This window comes from Hirundo rustica, chromosome Z (genome assembly GCF_015227805.2).
Source record: "Hirundo rustica isolate bHirRus1 chromosome Z, bHirRus1.pri.v3, whole genome shotgun sequence".
NCBI classification, from domain to species: domain Eukaryota; kingdom Metazoa; phylum Chordata; class Aves; order Passeriformes; family Hirundinidae; genus Hirundo; species Hirundo rustica.
The window spans coordinates 65,137,617-65,165,372 of NC_053488.1; the positions used below are offsets into that span (position 1 = coordinate 65,137,617).

General features: G+C 36.9%; 1 protein-coding gene across 2 annotated transcripts in view; it reads left to right on the top strand.

Annotated features, from left to right (window-relative positions):
- SUSD1 (sushi domain containing 1) overlaps window positions 1–27,125 on the top strand; it is a 42,759-nt gene extending 15,634 nt beyond the window's left edge. The window contains exons 9-17 of one of the 2 annotated variants that reach the window (XM_040090132.2): window positions 1,178–1,272; window positions 2,867–3,056; window positions 4,014–4,108; window positions 5,194–5,380; window positions 16,095–16,188; window positions 17,307–17,562; window positions 21,066–21,105; window positions 23,197–23,290; window positions 26,067–27,125. In XM_040090132.2, the coding sequence (XP_039946066.1) occupies window positions 1,178–1,272; window positions 2,867–3,056; window positions 4,014–4,108; window positions 5,194–5,380; window positions 16,095–16,188; window positions 17,307–17,562; window positions 21,066–21,105; window positions 23,197–23,290; window positions 26,067–26,202 (1,187 nt within the window). In that variant the 3' untranslated portion in view covers window positions 26,203–27,125. The remainder of the gene's footprint in view (window positions 1–1,177; window positions 1,273–2,866; window positions 3,057–4,013; window positions 4,109–5,193; window positions 5,381–16,094; window positions 16,189–17,306; window positions 17,563–21,065; window positions 21,106–23,196; window positions 23,291–26,066) is intronic. The other variant, XM_040090133.2, reaches the window with a different exon arrangement.
- The last annotated feature ends 631 nt before the right edge of the window (window positions 27,126–27,756 follow it).

The following is a 27,756-nucleotide window of genomic DNA, read 5'->3' on the forward strand; positions in this document are numbered from 1 at the left end:
GTGTAAGTATGAAATGCTAGAAACTCTTAATGTACTGATTTATTTTAGTGACATCTTGATGCCCACATGCTACAAGAGGACCCCTGTGAGATGGTAATGAAATTTATATACAGAAGAAGAGTGCCCTGACCTTTACTTGCTTTTACAGCAGAACAATACAGCAACTATTTTGTGAATATTCCCTGAAGAATCTACCAATGCTGTCCTATAAATACCTTTCAATTTTTCAGCAGCTAGTAAGTGTTTTCAGCTTAAAATCTATATTAGGTTGGATTTGTATGACCTTGGTCATGTAGTGAATGTAATAAGAAAGTATAGTAGTAGGACAAAGGAATGACAATTTGAAGGCTGGTACAATTTGAAGGAAAGGAGTAAGTATGTTCACTGTTGAGCTGAGTTGTGACCAGGAGCTTTGTTCTTAGCTGTGTGAGAATGTTATCTCGTCATGTGAGAGCAACTGTGCTGTGTCTAATGACAGTAGTGAGAGAGATGCTGAAAAAAAGCTTGGATGTGCTGACCCTCCTAGATGTGCTTTCTGTCTGAGAAAGCCGGCTCTTGTAAGTGTAAATTGACAGAGATGTGTTGAGGGATGTATCTCTGCTTGCTACAACTGTGCTTCCTACATGCTTGGTTCTGTGGGCTCCATTGTTTTAATCTAGTGTTTGTTTTGAAAAATGTTCTGCTATGTTATTTAATTTTACTTGTTCTACAACAAGAAAAAAAATCATCACCTTTAAAAAGCAACTCAAGTACAACTTGTCAAAAATGTCAACACTTTAGAAAGCAACTCAGTAATTAATGAACCAAAACATTCATTCAGGCAACAAATAAACTCTTTTCCAGTCTAACACAGAAGCTTTCTTAAAAGTTCCTTGGGTCGGTTTATGTAATGCTGGCTGTATGTTTAAAGACTTCACAATCTTTAGCTCAGGACATGCGTTCTTCAGTTAGCCTGTTATTTTAAGTTTAGGAGCCAACACAATTAAGAGAAAGCTGCCTACCTAACATGTGCTTACCTTCTTTGTTTTTTTTTTTCTGTTTGGACAAAAAAGCAAAGCAAAAAAAAAAAACCCCAAGGCCAATCCAAAGGAAAGGTAAGAAATAAGCAATTGCTCCAAACATAAGATTTGCATGAGGAGTAATGATTTTCTTTCTATGCTCATGTTTTTGGTCACAGAGGAGGAATTATTCAGTAATTTATCCATATTCAATGAAACGTGTGTGAGGTGGCAAAGGAAAACTGGAAAACTGGGGGTGCAGAAAATGTACACAGTAAGTAATAATGGAAGTATTTGAGATGGGGAGTAACTTTGTCCTGTTTATATCTGCTGATTCAGCAGTGGATGTTTGTTTTGTGGATTTTGTTTGTATGGTAGTTTGTCTTGATCTTCCCAGTGGAGTACCTAGAAACCTAGAGGTGACTGGCTGGATTGGGAAAGAAGAAAATTCCTGTCCTAAATGTAGGTGAAAAACTCAAAAGCTTCAGGATCTCATTCCAATAAATCACCTAAATGACTGCTTGAATCTGTAAGAGGTTACAGCTAAAGTTTATGCTTTAGTGAAGTTCCGTTGAAGAGCTTAAGCTCACATTGCCTCAGAAAACATTGCAAAACTTGGACTCTGTCCCTGTCTTTGTCAAGTATCTCAGCTGAACTCTGTAGCCCTTGCAGCTACTGGATATAACATGTTTTAGGAATACAAGGTACATTGAAATAGTGTGCCTTGTTCAAAAGGTTCAACTAATGTAAATCTGAACATTTTAGAACCATTTTTCTTGGAAATTGCAAACAACCTTTGTAACTTTTTTTTTTTTTTTTTCCATGAGCGTAAGAATAAAAATTAAGGCTTAAATTCTCAGAAACAAAGCAAATAGTTTAGTCAGTGTTACTGAAAGCCAAACATTATAAGAATTCCCATATTTTCACAATAACATGCCAAGAAATGAGGCGTTTTGTGTGTATTGTTAGGTTTAGGGTTTTTTTTCCTTTTTTTCATTATGTCCAAGTAAGGAAAAAATTTAAAGGGATTAATTAGGGTTTCCAGGGTAAGTACATAAATGTGGAAAACATTTCAAGGTTGGGTAATAATTTTGGAAAACAACCCAACATTCTCCTCCATTGTTATAACCAAAGTATTTTTAGTTTGTGTACTTTTATTGAGCTCTGCTGGGATGGAAAACGCAGCTTCCCAGTTCCCCTAACATGTCAAACCTGGTTTTTATGTAGCCAATGGTAACTTGTAAGCTGTGGATCTCTGATATAATGTGCTCTGTACACCTGCTTTTCCTGAATTCGGCCATCTGAAAGACACTTCAGAATAGCCAGAGAAGGTGAGCTTTGTCCCTTCATGTCATACAAACAGCAGATTTCCTTTTCATTACACTGGAGCAATCTTAGACATGCTTGTCTTTTGCTGTTGTTTGACATTCCATCTTACTACTCTTTCTGTGGGACGAGAGGGAAAAACTAGCAAAAGGGAAAGAAAGTAACAAGTAGATGTAGTTTCTACCTGTGTGCTGTAAACAAGAAACAATTTGCTCACACCTTACTATTTTAGCTGGAGATCTTTTTAGGGTCCACAATAGATTAGGTTCTTAATAGATTGGATTAGATTCCATAATAGATTCCTTCTATCTGTTGTGGAAATATATGAAAAAATATGAATAATTTTAACAGCCAGAAGAAATAAAGATCCAGTTTATTAAGACATCTCATAGCTATTCAAAAACCTATCTGTTTTCCTTGAACTGATATTCTAAACCAGATGTAATCCTATGTTCCCTTTAAGAACCAGTAATGTTAAATAAACTAGTATTCTGATTTTTGGGGACCCACAACAAATTGCACTATTGTCTTTGTTTCAATAGTTTCATATACTGGGCCGAAGATTGGATGAGAAGATATTCTCAGAAATTATGATATTTAACATCAGTACAAGTGAAGATAATCCAAAGGTGTGTTTGGATCTGAACTCTGGAAGTAACTACGTGGTGAATATAACTACCATTTCTTCCACAAACATCACTGTCTCAGTTACAGTAGCAATTCAGACAAAGGGTAGGTTGTATTTTGTATTTTATGTGCTTATAAAAGAACTTACTGTGCTGCAGAATTCACTGATTTGAGTCTAACAGGCAGGAAAAGGGGCTGTTTCCTAGAATTCATAATTTTTTATGCTGACTGTGCGCATGTAGCCAATGTCAGTGTCCTCTTTTACTGCAAGATGTTTTTCTTTCTGCTCAATTGGCCATTGACTCTGTGAGCAAGGAGAGCAGTGGCAATAAGTGCCCTTCAGAAGGATTTGGCAAATTTGCTTTTACAGGATTTGCCTTCTGGCTGAGGCAAGATTGGTAAAGAATTTTGGTTCAAGGTACAGTGCCTACTAGTTTCCATTTTTTTGCCTTGAAATATGATTCTCTGCCTGTTGCTTGCTATGTGATACTAATCTAAGTGGTATGAGCATTACAGACAATGCTCCTATGTTTACCAGTGATTAACAGAGTTCTGGCAGTTACTGGTTATTGTACAGAAGTCATGTTCTAACTATGGATTTCTGTAATACTTTAGTCATGGAGATTTTAGGCTTGCCTTCTGACATAGTAGTTCTGGTGAGACAGACCTTGAGAAATAATTGCTTTTGGAATCCACAAAAATGTTTTTGCTAAAGGACATCAACTATGACAAATTTTTCTGTGACAATTTTATTTACATCAGGAGGCCTGAACCCCTGATCTTTCTGTCATTATAACCTTCTAGGCCTGGATTAGTAAATAATCTATTGGATTTTCTGAATAGCATGCTTGGGTCTTTTCAAAAGCTGATTTCTCTGGAAAATGATCAGGATTTACTTACCTTGTTTGTTCGTTCAAAAAGGAATTATAACCTACCTCTCTGTCTCAGAAGAGAATGAAATTTAAAACATCTTTAAAAATTTTTTTCTCAGCTAGTCATGCTAAATTAAGTCAAGGTAAAGTTTTTAAGATAAGTTGATCTCTTTTTAAATTGTTTCTACAGTAAAGGAAGCTTTCAATAACGTATTCATTTTTAATGATACCTGCTTGAAATGGAGGAGAAATGTCAGGGGAACTGATGTGGAAGACAGATACTCAGTAAGTGACAATCTATATTTTGAATCTAGAAAGCAATTTTCATCAATCAAAAACCTAATTTTTCAAACACTCACTGCTAGCAGTGTTCCTAATTATAATAATATATCTTAAAATCCCAAAGAATAATCTTGCATAGCAGCCAAAGTAAGACCATGCTCTCTTGCAGTCCCCTATTTCTTGCTTATTTTACCCATATTTAACTCTTAATTTGCTCTCCTTATCTGTACTTTAAAGTCTGTCATTTTCAGGCAAGCAACTCACACTACTCTATTCCAGTTCCACTGAGTCAGTTCTCTTTGCTTCATGGTATGCCTTCGGTCTGCCCTTATCCCAATGGGGAATTTCGACAAAAAATACTTCTGCCAGGTCTCTTGGCTGCCTGCTGTTGTCTCAATAATCCCTTAGTGCCAGGAGGCACTAAGGGATTATCTGAAGGGATAAATGGGATCTATTTAAAGGAAAATTAATGCACAATTAATATCCAGTAAGCATTTTAGTTTTCATTAACAGAGAAATCATTTGATCAGGAGAGGCCTTAAGTTAGTGACTTCATGATCATTTCAGTCATCAACAATAAAACACAAAATCTTACTGAAACAAAAGAAAAAGAACCCATGAACATGTAAATTTCTCAGGAAATGCAGGTGTATGTAGACAGATCCCAGAGTGTAGTTGGCACTTTGACATGGGTCAAAATAACCTGATTTTGTCTTGATCCTCAGGGTGAAACTGGAGAGGTGTTCATGTGAGCTTACTTTTATAATTCACCAGGAGGGTATACTTCAATGAAAGTGAAATGTTACTGGAAGCCTATACGTTAGCAGGAAATATGGCCTAGGGGAAATTAATAAATGAAAGGACAGACTAAGAGTAGATGTGAAAGAACCCAGAAAGTATCAGATCTTATCAAGATGGATCAAATTTTGGAAGCATTGGAATTTGAGTAACTACCAACACTAACAGTTTTGGTACATCGTATGCAGTGCTCTCTTTTGCTGTTTCTTGTAATTAAGAGCATGGAATGGCTGAATGCAAGTAATGTATTATAACGTTTTCATTTTCATGCTGTGATTATTTGGTTACAGTTTCATGTGCAAGGCCAGCGTTGGTATCAGAAGAACTTCTTTCATGAAATGACCTTTGAACTTTCCACACACAAGCAAACTCCTGAAGTTTGTTTAGATTTGCAACCAGGCACCAATTACTCTATTAATATTTCCATGGTAGCTTTGAAATTTTCACTGCTTGTTTCTTTGACAACACAAATTACAGGTAGGTCTTGCCATTTATTTTATATATTTAGAAAAGCCCATAGTGGGTGTAAGAGACTCAAGTGAAATCTGCATTGTTGATCTCCATGTTGTGTGGTGGGTTGCCAAAATATTCTTCCCATGCTCAAAATTGTCCATTGTAGAGTTCAGAGGCAGAAGGGGGAAAGAAATTGAGGTGTGGAGTGTTAATGTGACGTTTTGGGACATCAGGGAAAAGATAAATTGTTGGATTGGACACAAGACTGGTACCTACGACAGCTGAGTTAAATTCCCCACCCCATTAGAGGCTAAGCCACTTTTTAAGAAAAAGTTCCCTCCATACTGGAGTTAATAGCTCAACTGCACTTTGTATGGGTATTTGTGACAACAGAAAAAAGATACCAATAAAGTCTGCAAGAATCCAAAGTAGAGTACAGGAATCTGCAAGTACTTCATACCGATACTTTTGCCTCTGTCAGAGTACAAAACATAAAAGACATTTGAGCAAATAATCTTCTGAAGGAAGAGTCTCAGCTTCACATTTCAGCAAGATATATGTCACTAAAATGCCGTGATGAGAAACATCTTACAGGTCTTGTTTAGTTTAGAACAGTTTTCACCATCCCTGTACTGTTAGACTCTCTGTATTAGGTGAAGTGCAGTGCAGTGTTTGATGATGGCATTACTCTTCCTGTCAGGGATGCATTATAATAGGTAAGAAGAAGGAAAGCTCTCTAAGCATCTGTAACTCTGTTCAGCCACTAGATGGAGTCAATTCTCTTCTGACTGCTTAGGAAGAGCTGGAGAATTGTGTTTTGAAATTGATGGTATTGCTGTATTTTCAGTAGTAAATCAGACGGTTTTAAGCCTCATAAAAGGTAAAACATCTCTTGTTTCTTAAAGCTGCTGTTTAAGCTATGCAATGACCTGTTTGTTTCCTTTTTTTTTAATGAAAGTACAGTAATGATTTGGTAATTCCTTTTCACAAGTTTCCTGATTGTCACTCAGAAGCAGTGCCCATGAGTTCATGAGTACATGAGCCTTTGTAAAAAAAAACTAGTAAGATATCTCAGAATTTTGTTGATAGAGGTTATTTTTCAATACATACTCAGAGAAAATGGAAAGCTCTTTACCCTCTCTTCTTGTGGTATTTCCTCAATTCTACAGGATTGCATCAGGTCATTTACTCAGCAGAGCTCTAGAGAACACTTTGCAGCATGTGCTGTGTGAAGTGGTATCTGTGTCTTGGCAGCTGGCATATTTTCCTCTCTGCTGAGTTAGTGCTTAACAAATGCACTTGCATAGCCCCAGGAAAGGTCTTTGCATAAAAGTCAGGTCATTTCCATTTTGAAAGATGATTTTACTACACAAGCCCATTTATATCTGGTAGTTATCTTATTCAATAAGCAATAAAAGGTGAGTGTTGCTCTGTCATATTAGGAGTCTTTATCTAAAACTTGATGTGCAAACACTTCTTATTTTTTGACTTCCATTGAAAAAAACATAAAAGTATGTCTTTTTGAAGTTTTTGCAGAAGTTGAAGAAAATTAAAAAGTCCATAATGATCTTGCTGCAAAACTTGCCAAATAATGGAATTTAAATGAGATTAATTGTGTTGTTATCTCATCTAAGATGAACAGGATAATTCTTCTGGCAGTGCTACTTTGACTTCTGTGTCTTATGCCTTGGAATTGCATTAGCTATGCAAGCAGCTTAATTTGTATAAAAACTATAATTTAAGAGTAGGTGTATAATTTTCATCTTCATTTTGTTATTTTTCATTCGAGTTATTTTGTAATCATGTATGTATTTTCCATGGTGGATGGAATGATCTCAATTTAGCTGGGAATTAATTATGAAAAGTGGCTTTATTAGCTCTGGTTGTTTTCTAGCTAAATGGTATTGTAAAAATGCAAGATATGTCTTAAACAAAGAAGTTCTAGGGAAACTGAGACTTACAAAAGTGTTTTACTGATTATGTTTTCATGGGTTGTTTAAGGTTTGATATGCCATCTTTTAAGAGGGACATAATTAGTTGGTCTGTTTCCTCAGCAGGAGGGGCAAATCCAGATATTGTGCCTCCTTGACTTTTCCAAACCTTTCACATTTTAAGAGTTTGGAAAATCTTAACTGTGGTGTTTTGAATAGCATGAAGAGACATGTCCTAGGCAATTGGATGATCACTGCCTTACAGACCTAATTTCCTGATAAGGATAGTGATTGTGTAAATTTTTTGACTGTTGCAGAATACAAAAAGTGTATAAATGCTAGCAAGAAGTTTGTGTATTTTTTTAAAAAACCCCAAGATTTATGAATGCATGCCATGAAAATTACTTCTATATCTTGACTATCTATATCTATGCCCATATTAATCCTGAATGAGGATATGTTATAACCATATTATTTCTAAAGAAAAAAACCCAAGAACTTGGACCTAAAAGCCTGTTTTTCTCCCTGGCAAGTAACATTCTCTGAAAAAAATAGTTCAGTGCTGAACATAAAGTTGGTTTTGCCTGTTATCTTGTAGATGATAAATACAGTCTAGCAAATGCTTCTGCTTCATGGATCATTGTAACAGGCATCTTGCACAGTCTTTTATGTTGTCTTAATTTATTTTAAGGAAACTCTCATCACTTGTCTACTGGAAATATGAAATTGAGTCAAAATACAAAATGATCAAAAATTATTAGACAGTGATTATATTGTAGCTGTAAAAAGATGGTAGCAAGATTGTTTTTTAAATAAGGAATCTTGTGTCCCTTTCCGGAGAAGGAAAGGAATGTATTGTTGTTGTACTTTTGATTATACTATTTACACATGGTTCTGGTAATTTTCCTTTTGGAATATCGTTTTTTAAGGCATGCTCAGGGGAGGTATTGTTCTTAATATCACTGCCTGTTTTTACATAGGAATTTAAGATGATTGACCTTTGTAACCATTTTTTCAAGTGTTTGAAAAATAGAATAATAAATAAGGAGTTAGGTCTACTTTACTTTCATTGCTAATGTTCTGAATAATTTTTTCAGTTCAGCTACATTAAAATTCTATTGATATTTGAATCTGGTTTTGAGCTTTGCTTTGGGTAGATCCTTTATGAAAATTCTGGTATTTGGGGAGTTCATGAATGCGTCTATGTTTACAGAGTCTGGTTAGCTTTTTTTGGTTTAGAGTGGACCACTATGACTTAAGACATACTAAGACAGAAATGTTTCTGGACATTAGAAATAGATCTTTTGTGCCTGAGTTACAGATTACATTTCCTTCCCGTAAAATAATTAATATTAGGTTCAATTATTATTTCTCATTGCTTTTCCTCCTCTTGATTTTCTGCTTTGAGTTTGTTCAAGGCATACTATTCACATATGCTGCAGTTCCTTACGTATTTGTACATGTACCTTCTGGGGGGGTTGAGTAGGCTTGCCCTTGGGTCTGTGTACCTCAGGTAACTGCAGTACTGTCTATCTTTCTCAGCTGCTACTCTTCTTGATTTAGCCTAGGATTTACCTTCAGGCCATGTACTCATATATGTCTGATCTCTGTCTTCATATGGACGCATGAGTGAGAAAGTAGACTCACAAGCAGAGAGTCTAAAAAGTGACTTGCATAAGAAGAATGTATTCCATCATATATTAAGTAAAACCTTCTAGAGCCATGCTCCTTTCTCTTGGTGTGTGGAAAGTGCACAATGTTACAGATCAGATTGTGATGTCTAATTTGTTCTTCTGCCTGTGGATGTACACACAGACACAAAAGACTATTGTTCTGATCTGCTGTAGGATGGAAAAGATTCACACTCATTCTTTCATAAAGGGAGTTCTTTAAGGTCTAGAAGAGGAGGGAAAACCCAAACACTACTTTCTAGTGAGGAAGTGAAAGACTCTTGGAGGTGTGGTGATCTGACAGCTCTTACTCTGAGAGCACATCATGTACCTCCAGAGAAGCTGTCCAGTGAAGTGAGCAGTATCAGAGCACGAGACTTGCCAAGAAGGGAGTTTCTTATTTATGTAATGGAGAAAGAGAAGTGATGAAAACATGAGCATGATTACTTTTTTTTTAATGTAGGGGGAAATTAGCTGCCAGTCATGTAAATAATTTCTTACATCTGCATACACTGTGTATTTTTGTCCAGAGACTATTTAAATGTATGATAATTAATTCATATGAACACTACATCTCTATCATTTTTCTGAACTCCTCCATAGCTGGGAAACCATGAACATTCGTATTATTTCTCTTATTCTGTTTACAAAGCAACTGATATCGCTGACACAGTCTATGCTTTACTGCCAGTGCTTTGCAAGAGGAATAAAACTCTGATTTCCATACTGTTTGCTTTGGGTGGATTGCTCACAGAAGAGAAACAAGAAAAGAAAACATGGTGTCTTCTGTCAGGCCTTTTAGTTGAAAGCACCAAAAGCACCTTGCTGAGTTCTTTATGACTAAATTTTCCTCCTCTCCTTTGGCTAAGTACTGTGAAGTGCCTTCATCTCGGTGCATATGAGCACATGCCAATCTCCTGTACCACACATCCCATTTAAGCAGCTCCAAGCTGTGCAAAGGACCGCTACACTTGGCCAAGATCCAGGAGGAAGAGAGGATTGCAGAGTGCTGAGCAGGGGCAGGGGATGTAGGAAGTGGGTGGCACTGTAAACCTGGGTCCTTGCCCTGGGTCCAGCACAGTGCTGCACCTCTCTGCTTATTCAGGCAAGGTCCTGTTATCAGCTTAGGAAGGGTGTGACAGCAGTGGTGCCTGTTTGCAGGGTCCCAGACCAAACCTCTTTCACTGAGGTTAGGAGGCTGTCACACCAGGTCTCCTGTTGTGGAAGATCCAGCCAGGCCCCTAGCCCGAACACCCTGGGCCAGCAGCACCGAGCTCCCCTTCTGCTGCCAGACCCTGAGCTCCTTCTCCAGGTCTGCAGGACAGCAGACGTGAGCACTCAATACACCTCACTTTGTGCCTAGGGGTCACAAGGGAAAGGCGCCGCATGAAGAACCGCAGCAGATGACAAACCATAGAAGTGTCCAGGAATAGGGAGACAGGGATCACCCTGGCTCACCTACACGCATGGCAGCAGAGTCAGACGACCATAACGCAACCTAGAAACGATCCGTACAAGAAGCAGCAAGATGTTGGCAAATTCAGTTTTAGAGGTGGAGTTCCTGGCCCGGAGGTGCTCTGCAGCTGGCAGCACAGAAAGCGCCCGACGGGGCACGAGCTGGCTCCCTGGGTGTTGTGTGTCTGGCAGTGGCACTCACAGCGCGAGGGCAGGGTGGCGCGTCACTTTCTGGCGCGGAGGCGACTGAGAGGTCCCAGCCAAGGTCCCCGAAAGCATCTCCCCGCTTTCACCTTTCTTTCCCCGCCTAGGAGCGATTTCCTTGAAGGACATCGGGCCCCGGGCAGCGCTCTCCCTGAGAGAGGCCCTTGTGTGCGGCGGAGCTCAGGCTCCCGCAGCGGGCCCGGCGCACGGCCGCGGGCAGAGCTGGCCTGGCTGGTGACACGGCCCCGCGCACCGCTTCCGTCTGGACTGTGCATCGCTGAATTCATACCTCTCTGATGAGGAACGGCATGGTGTGACACTCAGCCACACGGCAGGGGAACAAAGGCCGCAGTCAGCAAAGGGAGTCACATGAGTGGGATTTCCAGAAATGACCGGTCTTTAAAGGAGTTCTAAATGATTTTTTTCTGTAGATGTGGTCTTGATTTATTTATTCTCCTTCCCTCCCTCTCTTTACATAATGTTCCTCTCTAACTGAAAAAAATCTCTTCTCACACTGTACTGGATCAATTATATTTAAATATGTACAGTAAAGTTAATTACTCTTCAAAGAGTAATACAAACATTAAACAATGTTTTCCATTGTAATAATATCTCTAAATTATTTTAGTTTTACTTTTACAGCAGTATTTTTTACTTCCTTGTTTTAAAATTCAGCAAAAACCTTTTGGGCATAAAGCCCTCAAATAACCATGTGGTACCTGAAAAAGGCTGGAAATAAATCCCCATAGACCAGTGTCTATCGAGAAGGTATTTGTTTATTGCAGTGCTGGAGTTGAGGAGGTGAGCTAACTCACCTACCTTTGTCAAGTGCTGTGGTATATTTATACATAGGTATTGCTTAGTGTTATTGTATCACTATAACATCATCATATACTGATGGAACTAGTGCTAGAACTATTTTACATAGTATGTTTATATATATTTACATAGATCTCAAGGTTATTAGATCTTTCGCACTACACTTGCGCCTCCTCAGTTTGGGGGTCATCAGGGGTTTTTGATGAAGGCTTCCAAGGTCTTCTTCACATCTGAACTTTTCACCTTTGTCTTTGGAACATGCCCAGTTATGGTGTTCCTTGGTCTGTCTGGTTCTAACCGGCCTAAATTCTTTATTTTGTGGCTAATAGGCTTTACATTTGTCAGTTTCTTATTAGTACTATATTTATCTATCTCTGAAGCTGTCTACCTTTTCTTCTTTTACGTCTATTCAGCATTTAGCAGCTAGTTAACCATATACTAGTCATTACATTATATAGAAAGCTTTTTATATCAGGTTATATAGGTATAAAAAATTATGATAGGTATCAAAGGCTATGATTCAGGTTATATGAGTATAGAAAGTTATGATTCAGGTGATATTAATATCAAGTTATGCAGATATATCAGGTTAAATTGATATCTTATAACTCAAGCTATATAAGCACCTTGTAACTTTGACCTAAGTTAAATAGGCATCACATGAAAGAATTCCCTTGTTTGCAGGAAATTAAGGTCATGCACATGGTCTTGTTTCACTAAAGGGTTGTTTTATTTAAAGCCCAGCCTTAAGAGGAGTCTTTGATTTGACTTGTTGGGACTGTCAAATTCAGTGAAGAGTTGCCATGTGAGTTTGGACTTTGTTGCTCAATTCCATTATTATTTTTAAAGCTTTGCTATTGCCCTTACACTGTAACACCAAGCAGGCTTTTTCTTGAGCATTGAGGCGTGTGATGATTCTCAGTGTTGCTGCAGCCGGAAGCGCTTCCTGGCATGTACCTTCTTCCCTGTAGCTTGCCTTCAGGTTCAGAGAGAAAATCAGTAGATGGATTCTTATTGTAGAAAATTAGCCTTTTTATGAAATGTTCAAGTGTTACTAACGTAAGACTGCTATGACAAGGAAGTGCTTAGAGTGAGACAATCTCTGGATATACTTTCATTTCTTGCCATGCTCTTCTCTGTTTTCCTGGTGTTACTACAGATATGTTAGTCTGTTCTGCTGGTGAAGACTTAAAGGGAAGGTGCTAACAACACCTGAACAGACTGGAGGATCTTGATTTCTTCACACAACTCACCTAGAGCAAGTCATTACAGCTCTGTAATATTCCCCTTTTCCCTTCACCTATTCTGTGTGGTGTTAAGTCAGTGTTTTTAACATGCGGTTTTTAAATCTGGTAATAGTTATGACATCCCAGCAGACTTCTTTTTTTAGCTGTATTTTTAAGTGTTTAATTTCGGGCAAAGTTCTTATTTTATTAAAAAAGTCAGAGTGAGCAAATACTGCCTATGGAATAACTTCTTCAGAGCTTATTTTCTGGTCACCAAAGCAAAAATTAAACTACTGCTTTAATTTATTATTATTATTATTACTCCTTCACTTTGCTACAAACTGTTCACTCTTTTAATTAAATCAGGTAGATTGTCTTCTGTGTGCTTAATGTTTTTAATAACTAGTATTTTCTACCAGAAACTAAACAGCAGAAGACTCCATCCTTTAACAGCATTCCATGTTTTTTCATATTTTTCTCTCTTTTACCCACTTTCTAGGGCTGTCAGTTCTGGATGGCTACTTATTTCATGATTTGTATTTTTTCTGTCAAATTATAGAAAATGGAAAAATCAATTATTACCACCTTAGTCAGCATCTTGTTGTCATCTGAGTCCACATCTGTTTCCTCTTGTGCTGTATATATGTGAAAACAATGCAAAACTTGCATGCAGTGCACATTCTGGCTGGCATTAGAGAGGAAATTTCCAAGTTTTTCTTGGCAATTGAAAAATTCTTAAGAGAAATTAATAAGTCTTGTGATGACATTGAATGTCAGAGGAAAGGAAGATAGAAAAAGTATACCAGATAAAACCATCCTGAGAGATATATTTTCCTGACACTCTGCCTATTGACAGTGTCTGTGCTAAGGAGCCACTGAAATTAAGAGACAATTTCTGTCTCTTAATTAATGTTTGCTTAGGTTTACAATGTGCAAAGGGCCTAAAGACCGGCTGTCAAATATTATTTGTTCATTTCTTTCATTCAGATAGAAATTCTGCCTCTACCTTTTACAGTATCTCCAGCTGCAGATGTATTGAAAAGACAGGGAGCAAAGACCATTTCTGGTTCTTGCAGGCAGCCATGCAGTATATTTCATTAACTGAGAGAACTCTCAGAGTTTTCTTCCCTGTCTCTACTAGAGGGAAGCAAGTCATTGTGGAGCAGTGGCTTTCAGAGACTCATAGATGCTGAGAATGGACCGACATGCATCATCAAAGTCCAACTCCTAGCTCTGTACAGAACATCCCAAAGAATCACACCGTGTGCCTGAGAGTATTGTTCAAATCCTTCTTGAGCTCTGTCAGGCTGATGCTGTGACCACTTTCCTGGGACGCCTGTTCCAGTGCCCAACCACCGTCTGGATGAAAATGCCAATCCACCCTCTCAGATCCTGTCATTGGTCATCAAAGGAAAGAGATCAGTGCCTGTTTTCCCTGGGGAGGAAACTGTAGACCACCATATAAATCTTACTCTCATTTCAATCCTAAACATTCGTCGCTGGTTTCTTCCCTGGTAGTTCACCCATAGCCTGGCTTTGAAGATAACCTGGTAAAGGGAACTGCCAAAGCAATTTATTTGGGTGGGTAAGTTTTCAGGACAGTCTCCTGAGGATGACTTTGTCAAGTGGTAGAGCTTTTTCTTGCTAAGATGCTTGTATAGCCTGTTAGCTTTATTTTGGACACACCATACTAAAGTTGTATCCCCTCACACATTGCATCTTTGTTTAAAGCAGAGATCATATTAGCTTCCAGATTTCATCTTCATATGTTACAAAGCTGAGATTTTGTTTGCCCCATATAAGAGGATTTCTCTATCCATCTCTTCCTTGTATCCTGTGAACTGGTTTCACATAGCTCTGTTTAACTATGACTGGAACTTCAGGCACTATGAAATGATCCCACATGGGCCCTGAGTACCTTGGGTGGTACTATCCTTGTATTACATAAGCCTTTTTCTTATGCCTTTTAGAGCAGCCTTTTGGATTTTTTCTTTCTGCCGTCATTTTTGGTGTCTAACACTCATTCTGATGTGTACTAATATGCCCTTCCTACTACTCAAAGGAAATTAGAATATTTAGCAGAAATTCTTGTTAGAAGCACAGGTGTCTCACCTTGTATTTTTTACTGGTGAATTTAACATGAATTTTGGAAAACAACAGCTGTTAGGGTGATTCAGTTCTTCTTGTGTAAAGTCTCTGTATTTCTAGCATTGAGCTGCAAAATTCAGCTGTACATAGTGGGATTTTGCACCATGATTGTTAACAAAGTGCTAGTAGTACTAACCTTTAATAACCTTCCTGCACCCCAGTGCTTCTGCTTTCAACATGATGTATATTTCTAGCTCCCTTTTTAGCAGTTACTTACCCTCTTGAAAGTTTTTCTAACAAGCCTCATTTTCTCTTGCAAAACTAATGATTTTCTATACTTCAAAAGATATGTTCAACTATTTGTATTCCAGCTCTTTGAAAAATCCATGCATCTGAGCAATATTTTGCCTGATGTCACTTAACTTTGGAAAATCTGCATTATTTTCTTTCTCTTCATGATACTGATTATTCTTCTGGCTTTGAAGCCTTGGTTTTCTGTACGTAAGGACTGCATTTGTCACGTGTCAGATATTGTACCAGCAGTCTGATGCACTGGTGTTTAAAAAGCCCAGCTGTACCTGTACAAGTTCTTTCAGACTTTTGGGCTAGATGGTGTCTATGTCTTCACACTCTATGTCTTCACACCCTGCCCCCTTGGTTGTGCACACTGAAGCTATTTTCATTTTTGCTTCTAGGTTAGTAGTGGTAATTTCAATATCAGCTGTGATTTCTATTACAGCTGTGCAGCTGTAATCATTGCCATTGAACTTAGAGGAAGTACTTGTTCAGTATTAGCCTTGATGCATATTCCTACTAAAACAGATTAGATTTCTGTATCCATATTGAAATCCAGTTTAAGGGCCTAGCTATTGCTACCTGACTATGAGTAGTATCTAAGGAAGTTGCCTTCTTGAAAGTACTTTTGGCAATACTAAGTTCTCCTTTATTCATACCGTTGTATTTCTTACAAAGGGTTCTATGCACAGTTTCGTATTTTTCTTCTCCCTGACATTTCAATTAGTCTAGTAAATAACACGCTTCCTCCAACAAAGCTTTCATCTTTGAAAGCTCTTCTCTCTGTAGTAAACCACCATTTTTGTGCATCTCTCTTTTTCCTAGCTAGCAGAAGTACAGGGTCTGCCACACCATCATGATCATGTTTGCTCTGTGTTTTCAATTTATGTTGCCTGCAGGCTTTAGCTGTTTGGGGTTCAAGGCCTGATTAAAGAAGTTTTGGTGGAAAAAGTAGCTAGCAATTGAAAAAGGAACTGAAAAATAGCTAGGAACTGATGCCTGAAATATTTCTAAAACCTTTTTGAACCACTGGTGGTTGTTTACTTTTCAGATCCCCCTTTCCCAGAAGTAGAATTTGTTGCAGTTAAAGGTTCTGCACCTTTGCTCAGACTCCGGAAAGCAGAAGATCAAAATGGACCAATCAGGTTTGTCTTTGTACTCTTCACCGTTTCAAAGAACATTCTGCAGATTCATATTATGTACAGATTAGAAGTGTTTTGGGGTTTTTTTAGCAATGGAAAAAAACTGAAGCGGTACCTCCCAGTTTCTCCCCCCTTAGCAGAGTAATATTTAGCTTCAGACTTTTCTCTGTTTTCTGGAACAAAATCCTAGTTTGGATAATTGTGAGTTTTCACCATTGGCTTTGTGGTTTGATATTGTTTTTCTTTTCACTTTATCCACAGTGAGGTTACAGTAGATCTTTATTGATGGATCCAAACACACCTCTACTGATGTGATTTTTCTTTTCCAATGAACTCATGCAGACAGTACATTTTTTCCCCAGAGCCAGAGGAAATAGTGAATAACATCCTCATTAATGCATATTCTGAAGTACTGTTTTCCTAGTAGTGTATTACTATAAAAATGTATTTCTAGAGTTAAAGGATTTACCCCACACTAAGTGCTGTTGGTGACAGAAGGAAGAGGTAACTCAATATTACACTGAAGTAGAAAATACTTGAAAGCTAGTAACCTCTCATGGAATGGCTGATGTCACAACCTTAAGGAACAGCCTTCCTATAGTTGAATACGATAGTCTAAACATTGTTTTGAGAGGTATGAAGACAGATTTGATTTATTTTTTTAAGTGGTACCTGTTCTCTCGTCCTTTCAATAGAAAATATCTTGTTTCTGTAAACTTAAAAGTAATTTTTAGAGAAAATTATATATTGTTTCATAGGTGAACTTCAGTGTGAGGAGGAGGAAGAGGTAATCTGTAGTACCCCAGTTGTATGTTCTTCCGAACATAAGTAATAACTTATGTTACATTATGTAACTTAATGAAGGAATAACTTGCATGTGATGAGAAGACCCAGCTCTAAGCTGTGCGTGCAGTGATTCTGGTTAAAAATGAAGTGGAACACACACAAAAATAAATATTTTAGTATAAGAAGTGTTCGTATTGGACATTGTTAATAAAAATCAGTTAAGAGGCTACAAACAGAAAAAAAAAAAAAACCAGTATGGATTAATGAACATCTGATGCTTATTTCATTAAAATGAGGGCTAATATTTACTTTTTTGTTTGTTTGTTTCACTCTAGTCTTTATCAAGTGATTGTGCTTCCCCTGGATTTGCAAAGCACTTTTATTTGTGACTCCTTTGCTGCTACAACTTTCTTCAGTAATACCACTGATATTAAAGGATATGTGGCAGCTGAATTTCAGGCGAAGGATGTTGCTGATAATATGTCAATTGCTCTTGGAGACAGACATTATTATGGGAAGTTTTATAATGCTCCTTTAAAGCTGGGAGAAGAGTATTGTGTTTTTTTGAAAATAATAAGTGAGTGGAATAAGGTAATGGATGTTTTAAAACCTCTTCTTTACACCTCTTGAATGATATGTTGCTGGGGGAAAAGATGAAAATGTTAGCTGGACATTGAATTTTTTATGATGCTTTGAGAATCTCCTAGTTGACACAATTAGATTAAATCTGAAGCTCTTTAAATATCTCGTATAATTCCTTAGCAGTACTTTGTCATTGTAATGTTGAAGCAACTTTGAAGGCCAAAAGTCAAGCAATGGAAAGTAATTAAAAATAAACGGCCATCCCTGCCCTCAGTAATTGAAGGTGTCTGTATTGGGCCAAAATTTACTAAAGAGATCAGTATGGGAATTTGAAAATCACTCCTTAGCAATGATGAATTTACCCATTTTAATTTTTAAATAAATATTGTATAACAAAATATCCCAGTTTGCCAAATGCCATGGAAAATATATTTTATCACATGTTGTTCCCTTCCAGAAGCAGTTAGTGTCTGCTCCAACTCCACTGAGAAATCCTTACTAAAAAAAGCATATTATTATCAAATTTTTATAATTTAAAACTAAATGTGTATTTTTTACTAAAACCAAAAAGTCTCCAAAATGTACATATCATCTGGTTTTCCAGTTGTGTCCATCTCAGGAGTCAACAGTTTTAATTTTTTTTATAATATAAGTCTTACCAGTAGGAAGTTTTTTCTAGTATGGGACAGGGGATAACTGTGTGCAATACAGTTCCTGAATGCCAAATACAAAACCTGAACTAATAAAGGAACACCTAAACAGTGTCTCACCTTGACATCAAAATAGAGTTTTTAGGACTTTGTGTATACAGCACAAAGCAAGGAGGTATGCAGAAACTGATCCATGTGTCACTTATAAATAATTGTCTACAATTTTGGGAGCCTACACACAAATCTCATAAGTTAAAACAGCTTCTGTTAAGAAATAGTGAATAACGTCCTCATTTATGCATTTTCTGAAGTACTGTTTTCATGGTAGTGTATTACGATCAAAATGTATTTCTAGAGTAAAAGGATTTACCTTTTACCTGTAACTTCCTCAGTTCAAAATGAGTGGAATAAAACAAGTGGATGTAATAAGAGGATTCTGTTATCTACTGATCTGTGCAGTACTATTTAAAAATAGTCAGATTTTTGTAGCTGAGATGAAGTTATTTCTGATCCTGATACCGGTCTGTTTGTCATAATTTTTTAATTAAGTGCGTGAGGGGAAAAGTAGGAAAATTACAATAGAAGACATTTCATTTCATAAATAATTTAAATTATTAACATTGGCATCCAAAATATCCTGGAATTTGGACAATGAATTTTATAGAAATTTATTTTATAGAAAAATGAACTCTGTGGAGCAGGATTGTTAATCAGTCAAATGGATACAACTTTGGCCTCTTTAAGTGCTACTAAATACATCTTTAAACATAGTTTATTTATCCTTGGATTTCATACATTGGTTTGGCCAGCTCTTTACCCTCAGTGTTTTCTAGTACTGGGGCATTTTAATTTCTTTTACTTTTGTGAAGACTTTTGCTGAACAGAATGAAATAGACTCTTATACATCTTTACCAGCTGTTTATTAAGCTTTACATTATTCCTTCTCTTTGTTGTGGATTTTTTCCTGATCTTTCACTGCTGACATTTGCAGACATATTTTCTAGGCCACTGATTTGATGGATTGGTATTACCGTTATTTGTAGAGATCACTCTTGCTTCCTACCATTTAAAATGCATCAGTTCCTTAGTGTGCACTTCCCTGTATGGCTTTTGTTGGTTGATGAAATACACAAAGTTACATGCAGCAGTTATGAATCATTATTGGGATTGCAAATACCAAACTGCTTTGGTTTGCAGCTCTGCTGCTTTGAAATGGAACTTGGACTGCTGGTTCAAAAGTACTGGTTAATCTTCAGTTGTCATGCCCTTTTATTTTGTGCAATTGCTGGCATTAGAAGGCTAAAATTGAATCAGAATTATGAATTGCAGGTTATTGGGTTCTGAGATTTTCTAAAAGCATGATTACTTAAGTAACTACATTGAGATTCAAGAGCTCAGTCTTCTTTTAAAAAAATGCTAGGTCTTCAATTCTTAATACCTGTGAAATCAGCATTTCTTGTTAGCACATTTCCATTTGAATACAGACAAATTACAAATAGATCTAATAGGCTCCTAACTAATGTTCTCATTATTCCCTTTTATATTCTGGCATCCTTAAGGGTCCCTTCTGTCACTTTCATACTAAAAATGGTACAATTTGTATCATCATGCAAAATCATGGCTTGGTTTTGATTTTTATTATTATTACTGAATATCCCTAACATATTATTGTGTTCATTTTTCCATTTTTCAGATTTGGAGGTCTTGAAAAGGGTGTCTACTGTGACGTTTTTACTTTCCATTTATTTTTTGTTTCTCTGAGATTCATGGGACCTCTGTAACTCCCCTCATAGGCAGGAGATGTCTGATTTTCTGCACACTAGAGTGTGTCATGAAGGTAGCTATTTCAAAATGATGGCACTCACACCAGTGACCCAGAATCTGGCATTTGATTGGATTTCTAACCCCACCTCTTTTTCTTTATCTTCCCTTTTCTAAGATTTTCCGTGTCAGTCTTTTGTCTTTTTAATTAACAAAAAAATTCCTTATAAATAATGGGTTTAGGAATCACTGAGATTCCACAATTCAGCATGCAGACACACAGAAGAGAGATTAATCACACAAATGTGCCTTCATCCTTTTATCCAAATGCTCCAAAACCTAACCTTCTTTCTCAAACATACTGTTGTTCAGAGCAACCTAATACACACTTTGCTACAAAATGAAAAACGCATCTATTGTGTATGTATTATGTAAAAGTCATTTAGTAGGAAGCACTACAAAAACACACTTCACAGTAATTACACAATAGATAATAGAATCTAGAATAGAACTTTTTGTGTATTTATGACTATGAAGAGCCGAGGGAAAATGCTCAACAGAGACTAAAGCTTACTGTAAAAAAATCAAACTTGCTTCACAAAAGCAGACTCATGATAAATATTTCTTTAACTGTAAGTATTCTATAAAGTTATTAAAAATTACCAAGCATCTTAACTGAAGAAAACATTACATCAAGTATTTTTAAAACGTGCCATCAGATACTCTGTTTTAAGTTACGTATTCTGCATGAGAGAGTTAACACAGCATATTCAGCCTTATCTTAACATTTCATAAATCCAGAATTCTTATCAAAGCAATGTCAAAGATCCTTCCATGGATAGAAAGTTGTAAAAAAAAAAAAAGAAAAAAAGAAAAGAATAATGAGCTAAAAACTAGAGCCAGTCTTTCATTGGAGTTCTCTATATTTAACTTATTTTTATTTATTATGATCTTTTAAGACAATATAGAAGCTGCTACCAAGGGAATAACAAACTCCACTCCCAATAGTGATTTTTGTTGATGACTGATCTTTCAGAGGGTGTTAAGAACAATATTTTTTTCTCATGAGAAACATCATTTCTTTTATGTTTTCTTTTTTAGGTAACAACACAGTCCTGTGCTGTTTGGGCACAAATTAAAAGTAAGTTAATTTTTCCTTCAATAAAAAAAGTCTAAGTTGTCATGGCTTTGCTTGGCAGCGTAAACTAATAATTGCTGTGGCTTTTTATTCTTTTGTTATTCATTATCTGTTGACTTCAAGGATTGAAAAGATTAGAGACAGAAAATTTTCCTTCCTCTTCACTATTTCATTCCAATGGATTCAGCAATCCATTCTAAAATGGACTCTCCTGTTTTTCCCTGGTTTTCAATGCTGCTATTTCTGTGCATCACATCCAAATCTTTATAGCAATTTTTATGCAAAAAAGAATTTGAAACACAGAAAGTGTGACATTTTTGGAAGTCTATTTTTTAAGATAGTTCTATATTGGCTTAAAGATTTAAAAAATCAGTCAAAGAACAACAACAATAACTAAAAATAAAAATTAAAAAACAAACAACAAAAAAGCAAACAACCCCCCCTCAAAAAAACCACCCCAACAAAAAACTCCACGAAAAAATACAAAAACCCCAACAAAAACCAGCAACACTGTATCCCCACAATATGTTTTAGCCTTAAAAGGCTGTATTTTTTATTTTAGAATGTTCAGATGGTCTGTCAAGAATTACATCTTTTTACAATCTTAACAAAAACCAGAAGATGCTTTGCAAAAATTAAAAATATGGCTATTTTGTATGCTAGTTAGTACAGTTTCTTAAGTGTATAAGTGGCATAACTTTAAAACCCAGTACATTCCTTAGTGCGGTTTCATTTTGATTTACTTTTTGACTTTAAAATGTTTCCAGTAAATGAGTTTATCTCAAAGCAGTTTGTAATCCACTAGAGATCATATTTCCCTCCTTTCCACCAAAGTTGAAACTTCTCTTCACCGACCTCACGTTTCAGCAAAAAGCAAATGTTTGCTTCCCATGACAAAGAACGCCACGCCACTGGAGTCTCCTATGAGCCTTAAAAACTGCTTTTGAGTTGAAAGTCTCACAAATTTGAGTTAGGAGAGGCAGTAACGCTGGAAAGTGAGACAGTACGGATTGGACGGATGTTAAATCACGTGGTGCGTGGAGTGCATGAGGTGCAACTCCTCCATATCAGACTATCACTGTAACAGATCTTCTGGTGATGACACTGTTTCTTTCTAGGTTTTCTTTAGTTACTCTTTTTTACTTACTCTTATGATCTAGTTAATTTACTACCGCACTTAGAATATAATGTAGGTGATTATTCATTGTGGAGACTCTGCCAAAATCGAGGATTCCTTAGGCTTGACAGTTGCATTGCTAGGAGTGTTTAGGCAATAGCTTTAGAATAACTCTGTAAAGACAAAGTACTGTTCTCTTCTGAATTTGTCATTTATCAGCATGTAGCACATCATCAAAGGCTGTCTTACAAATAGGTGGATTTTGGTTTTGGAGCTAAAAGAATGAGCATAGGAAGCTGAGAGTATGACAGGTCAACCCTTTGACTTTTTGTTGTAAATAAAATTTGCCTTAAATCAAATGGACTTATAAGTGTCCTTTGCCCTAATGTAATTCTGCACCTGGAGAGGCTGAGAGTATTTTTGGCTTGCAGAATCCTTTGAGAAATATTTCTTAATTCAGCTGGTGTGGAAGGCAAATCTGTAAATTAAGTCTAAACTAAATGGCCCTGTTTTAGATGCCGTCTAACTAGACATTGTGTGATAGATTATTGTCATTAAAAAATGGTAGAAAATTGTATTAAAAACAAATTTTCTTCCGCCATAAATAAGTAAAATGAAGTTTTTGAGTTTTTCATGATAACACACTCTATAATATGGAAGAAAGACAATTCTGTAATTTTTATGGCAGGTTGACATCTTCTCTAGAGATGTCTAATTTTCTGATGGAAACTGGTGTTACAGTGTTATAAGGACAGGTATATCTTTTACCAAAAATGAGCATAATAACAGCTTTTTAAATACGCTGATTAATCCTTCTTCCTCAAGTGGATGGTAGCTGCTAGATAGTCAGCTCCATTACTGTATTAACTGAGCTATAAGTACAGCATCTGGGTTTTGTTACTATACTTCAGCTATGAGGAGACTGAAGCTGCACTATTTGGTTGGTGTGTTTGAATAGTTTTATTTTTTTCTTTTAGATTTATCACCCACTCTGCAATATATGACTGCTGTTGGATTAGGGTCAGTGGCTACTGTCTGCCTTATATTGTTCCTGTCATTCTCCATGGCACGGTATGTGATGTTGGTGCCTCCAGTTTTACAGTCCTCCTTCACACGTTCCTCTTTTCAGACAGTTTTTCTTACCAATGTACTTGGTTTAGACATCTTGGGTGGTTAGAAATGGTAAATAAGGGTTCTTTAAGTGGGCACTAATGCTGTCCATTGCTTGAACTGATGTCGTCTGTATTTTTGCAATTACTGGCAAAGCATCTGAAATGTGTAGGGCTTATCTTAATAAAGGAAGAATTTAAGACAGTGAATAGAATCAGGACTTTAGTACAGAAGTGTTCTGATTCAATTGGAATCAAATACATGAAGTTTATATGCTGCCAAAATGTTGATGCACTTTGCTTATGTGCAGAGCTATTTTTCTGTCTTCCCAATTTATTCAAAAGGCCTGAAAAGGATTGTTTTTCAGTGATGGTTGGACTTTACCTAAAGGCCATGATAAAAGCACATTTAAAATTTTAAAGAGATTTATTAATTTATGTTCCATGATCCTGCAAGCAGGGTCAATAACTTCATAATTGTCTTCCTTTCAAAGGTAAAACAAATATGCAAGTTCTGTAATTGTAGATGCCTACATACATGTAAAATCTCTTCCCTAAAAACTATGTCTTTGTTGTTATTTCAGTAAACGTATCTACAAGAATAGTCTTCTGATATATTTCCCTTGAAAGGGCACGAGCCTCCACCTTGGGGGCTGTGTTAATTGATTAAGCTGCTTGTTTGGCATTCTCAAGCAGAAGGAACTAGTCGTATGTAGGGCTGAAAAAAGTAGGTTTATTTGGATTGTTTGTGGTTGTCTAAATTTCAAATCAGTTCTTACAATCAAAATTCTGAATTAAAGGTTCCATGGTCTCCTTTTTTTCACTTAAGTAATTAAATAAACAGATCTCAGGCTTCCCTTGGCAGTAGCATGCAGTGGTGAACTTGAGCTTGCAGTCTTGGTTGCTTTTGAGGATTCTGAAAATGTTGTAAGAGTCAGCTTTGATATTTGAGGAAGAGGGGGTGTTTACTGTTTTGATTTCTAGAGTAGCTGACTCCTCACAGAAGGCTTATAGCAGGAGGAAGGGGTTCCCTGGGCTGTCATCTTGTGAAAGGCTTCTCAGTTATTTCAGTTTCTCTGGCAAAAATGTGGCAGAGGGATATTAGTACTTTTCAAAACTATGTCAAATCAACTAGGTTCATAGTGGTAGGAGAGTGATTTGAGGTATGAGACAATATTGGAAGAATCATGTATGAGCATGAGCCACTTGTGAGAGGATGCAGAGAAGATAGATCCTGAACTTCTACTTCAGCCTTCTTTTGAAAGAGGTGAGAAAAGATTAAATCCTTAGGGAGCTGATTACATTGAGTATATTTGACAGTGGTGTATTGTAGGGGACAAGGACTTAATAAGTGAACAATTGAACAAGTATCTTTTAGGCCCTCAATCCCATTTATGGAGAAATTCTTGAATCCATTCTCCTGTTCTAAGGAATATCAGACAGAAACCTTGACAGAAATTAAAATTGCCCCATCCCAGCATTAGGCAGAGAGGGGAAACCCCAGATATCAGATGTGATAAGACCCTTCACAATGCTCACAAAGAAGTATCTGTAATATTTTAAATAATGCTTTTAGTTATAATTAACCATCAGTTTAATGCATCTATGAGTAAGAATGTGATTTGATAAAACCCATGTGAAGTCAGCTTTCTGCTCTATCCAGTTGTAAAACCACGGTCCTGTTTTAGACACTGTACTCCAAGACAGATGAGGCCTAACAGGAGAAAAAGAGAGTGAAATTTGATGAGAGAGATCTGAGATCTATTTAATCTAACTGCAAATAGGGCATTCTAGTGGCAGGTTGCTTAGCTTGGCAGAGAAGATACTGCCAAGAAGCATGATATGCAAATATACAAAATACCACTACATAAAGATCAACTTCCTCCTGTTGGTAGTGCCAGTGGTACATGTACCATCCATGGGCAGTATACTCATGTATACTGCCCATACTTCTGAACTGCAGGAGAAGGAGGCATGGGGACACATTGCCATGAATGCAGCTTCTGGGTGGTCTGCAAGAGAAGGTTAAACAAACTTTTTTCAGTAATGACATAGCTATGGCTGACCTTGCCATGGTGTCAGCTGAATGGTCTTGGATTATTTCCTGGGGTCCCTGTAAGCTTCTATTACAAAGAGGCACTGTATTCAAGTGCTCACCAGCTTGCCACATGTCTGCTCTCTCCGTAATTAGGTTTCCACAATGGGTCAGGGTGGGAAATCCAGCTAATGCAGTTGCTAACAGCAGCTCCTCAATGAGTAAAAATCTTCACAAAGTGAAGTCTGACTCCTGATGTCCTTAGATTTTATATTTTTCACTTTAAAAAGTACATTAGCCCATAGCTGTTATTATTAAAGTGGCTCATCCTTCACACACCTTGCTCCATTCCTCTCAGTTCTTTGCTTTCTTTTGTATGTGAATGATGCCCATTCATATGAATAAGGACAGTGCCAGAACTCCAGATTTCTGAAGATCTACACTGGGCATCAGTATTGTTGGTGCCAAAGTTAACGCTGGCCAGGTAACCATCTGATAACCTATAGGAATGCTTCCTATCCGTCTCACGGCTGTAATGATCAGGATTTGTACCAGCACTTTGCATCTTCAAAAAACTTCAGAAGCACTGTCATTATCTAATCAATATGAGTGATACAAGTTCCCTGTCTGGTCCATGCTTGAGTCTCGAATCATGTGTTAGCTTTTATTTCTTTTTGTAACTGGCGTTTTTCTCTCTCTCCAGCTCTTGTCTCCACAGCTCAGTGCATCCCCCACCTGCTGCTGTGGCTTGTGAGGCTGTACATTTATCTACAGCCGTAGACATGGCACAAGCAGGGATTGCATCATCGTTCCTAGAGACTGAAAGTGTCTCTCTTTGATGTTTTATTCTCTGAAGTCAGCATAGAAAAAACGTGCTCTTCTTTCAAAGCCAGCATTTGTCAGGTATCTGCATGTCACGTGTGTACTAGAGTATGGGCAGTTTAAATGTGTTTGTCACTGGAAGGAGATATTTGTTGTTTTGCCTTATTCCAGATGGTGTGGTGTGTGAAGAAGAACCTTCCCTCACAAGCAGGTTATCATGCATCCCATGTGTTGGTCACAGGCTTCCAGCTATTCCAGCTGCATGAGTGCCTGTTAATGAGTGCTTGTATTGTACTTGATTACATGAATAATTCCCTGATCCAGTTGAGACTGTTTGAGGGTTAACTGCTCCTTTAGATGTCTTTGCACACATAAACTGGCCTATTATGCATGAAAATACAGACCTACCCTTATGTAAGATAAGGTGCCTGTTGTATTTTCAATTATAAAGGTAGAACACTTCCATCAGTCACTTAAAAGTAATGATACATCAGTAACATGTACACTTGTTAGCCATGAAGTTGCCATATTCAAGCAGTGTCAGCAACTGATATGTTCCAGAGATACTGCAATCATTGCTCATAGTAATTAGCAGTAATTGCAAATAATATACCAATCTATAAAACTGCAGGTTGCTCAAAAGCTGTTTGCTTTAATGGCATGTGAAGCTGATTTATGGAAGGACCTTCCTATGTTTAGTGCAGTTTTGTTAATCTCTGTTTATAGCTGAGTAAGGCCATTAAATCATTGTCTGGCTAATGGCTGGTGTGTGACATCTGGTTAGAGTCACTTAATAAGGTACAATTAACCAATTTCCTATGGCATACTCCCAGATAATACATTTTTTCTTCTGTAAGAAAGAATCAATGGCTTTGATTATTTCCACTCCTCTTCAGAAGTTGCTTTGTTAAATGTTAGGGAAAAAAAAAATTGTTACCTGTTGAAATAAAAAAGCTGAAGTTTTGGTTTTTACTCGGTATTGTGATTTTATTGGTGTGGTGGTTTGGGTTGTGGGTGTTTTTTTTGTGTGTGGTTTTTTTTTGTTGTTGTGTTTTTTTTTTGTTTTTTTTGTTTTTGTTTTGTTTTGTTTTTTTTTTGTTGTTGTTTTTTTTTTTTCCTGAATTATGTTTTGTGTTTTACCGCTTTAAATATATGCTATACATTTTTGGAATTTTTAAGTTTCTGAATGGCTAAGATTCTGATGCTAACAGGTCTTGTAATTATGGATGTTGTATCTCTATATGACATGTAGTGAGGTTCTTTTTGAGTTTAAAGTGCCACAGCAGATTTCACAGTTAGAAACAAAGAAGAATTACAGCCAAAAAGAGTTTTCAATTGCTGCACCCAGCTGAGAATGCTTTTTCCAGGTCTGGGCAGATACTATTTCTGTTATCCAACATTTACAGAACTGTCCTTCAAGCTAATAGTTAATATCTAAGTAAGAACACCTTTGTCTACATTAGGGATTAAAAGTTTATAGCATTTTCTGTTGCTAATTGAGAAAGAATAACAAAACTGTTCATACATAGGAACCCATGCCTTAGTTTTTCAGTTTCTCGTTTGGAATTCAT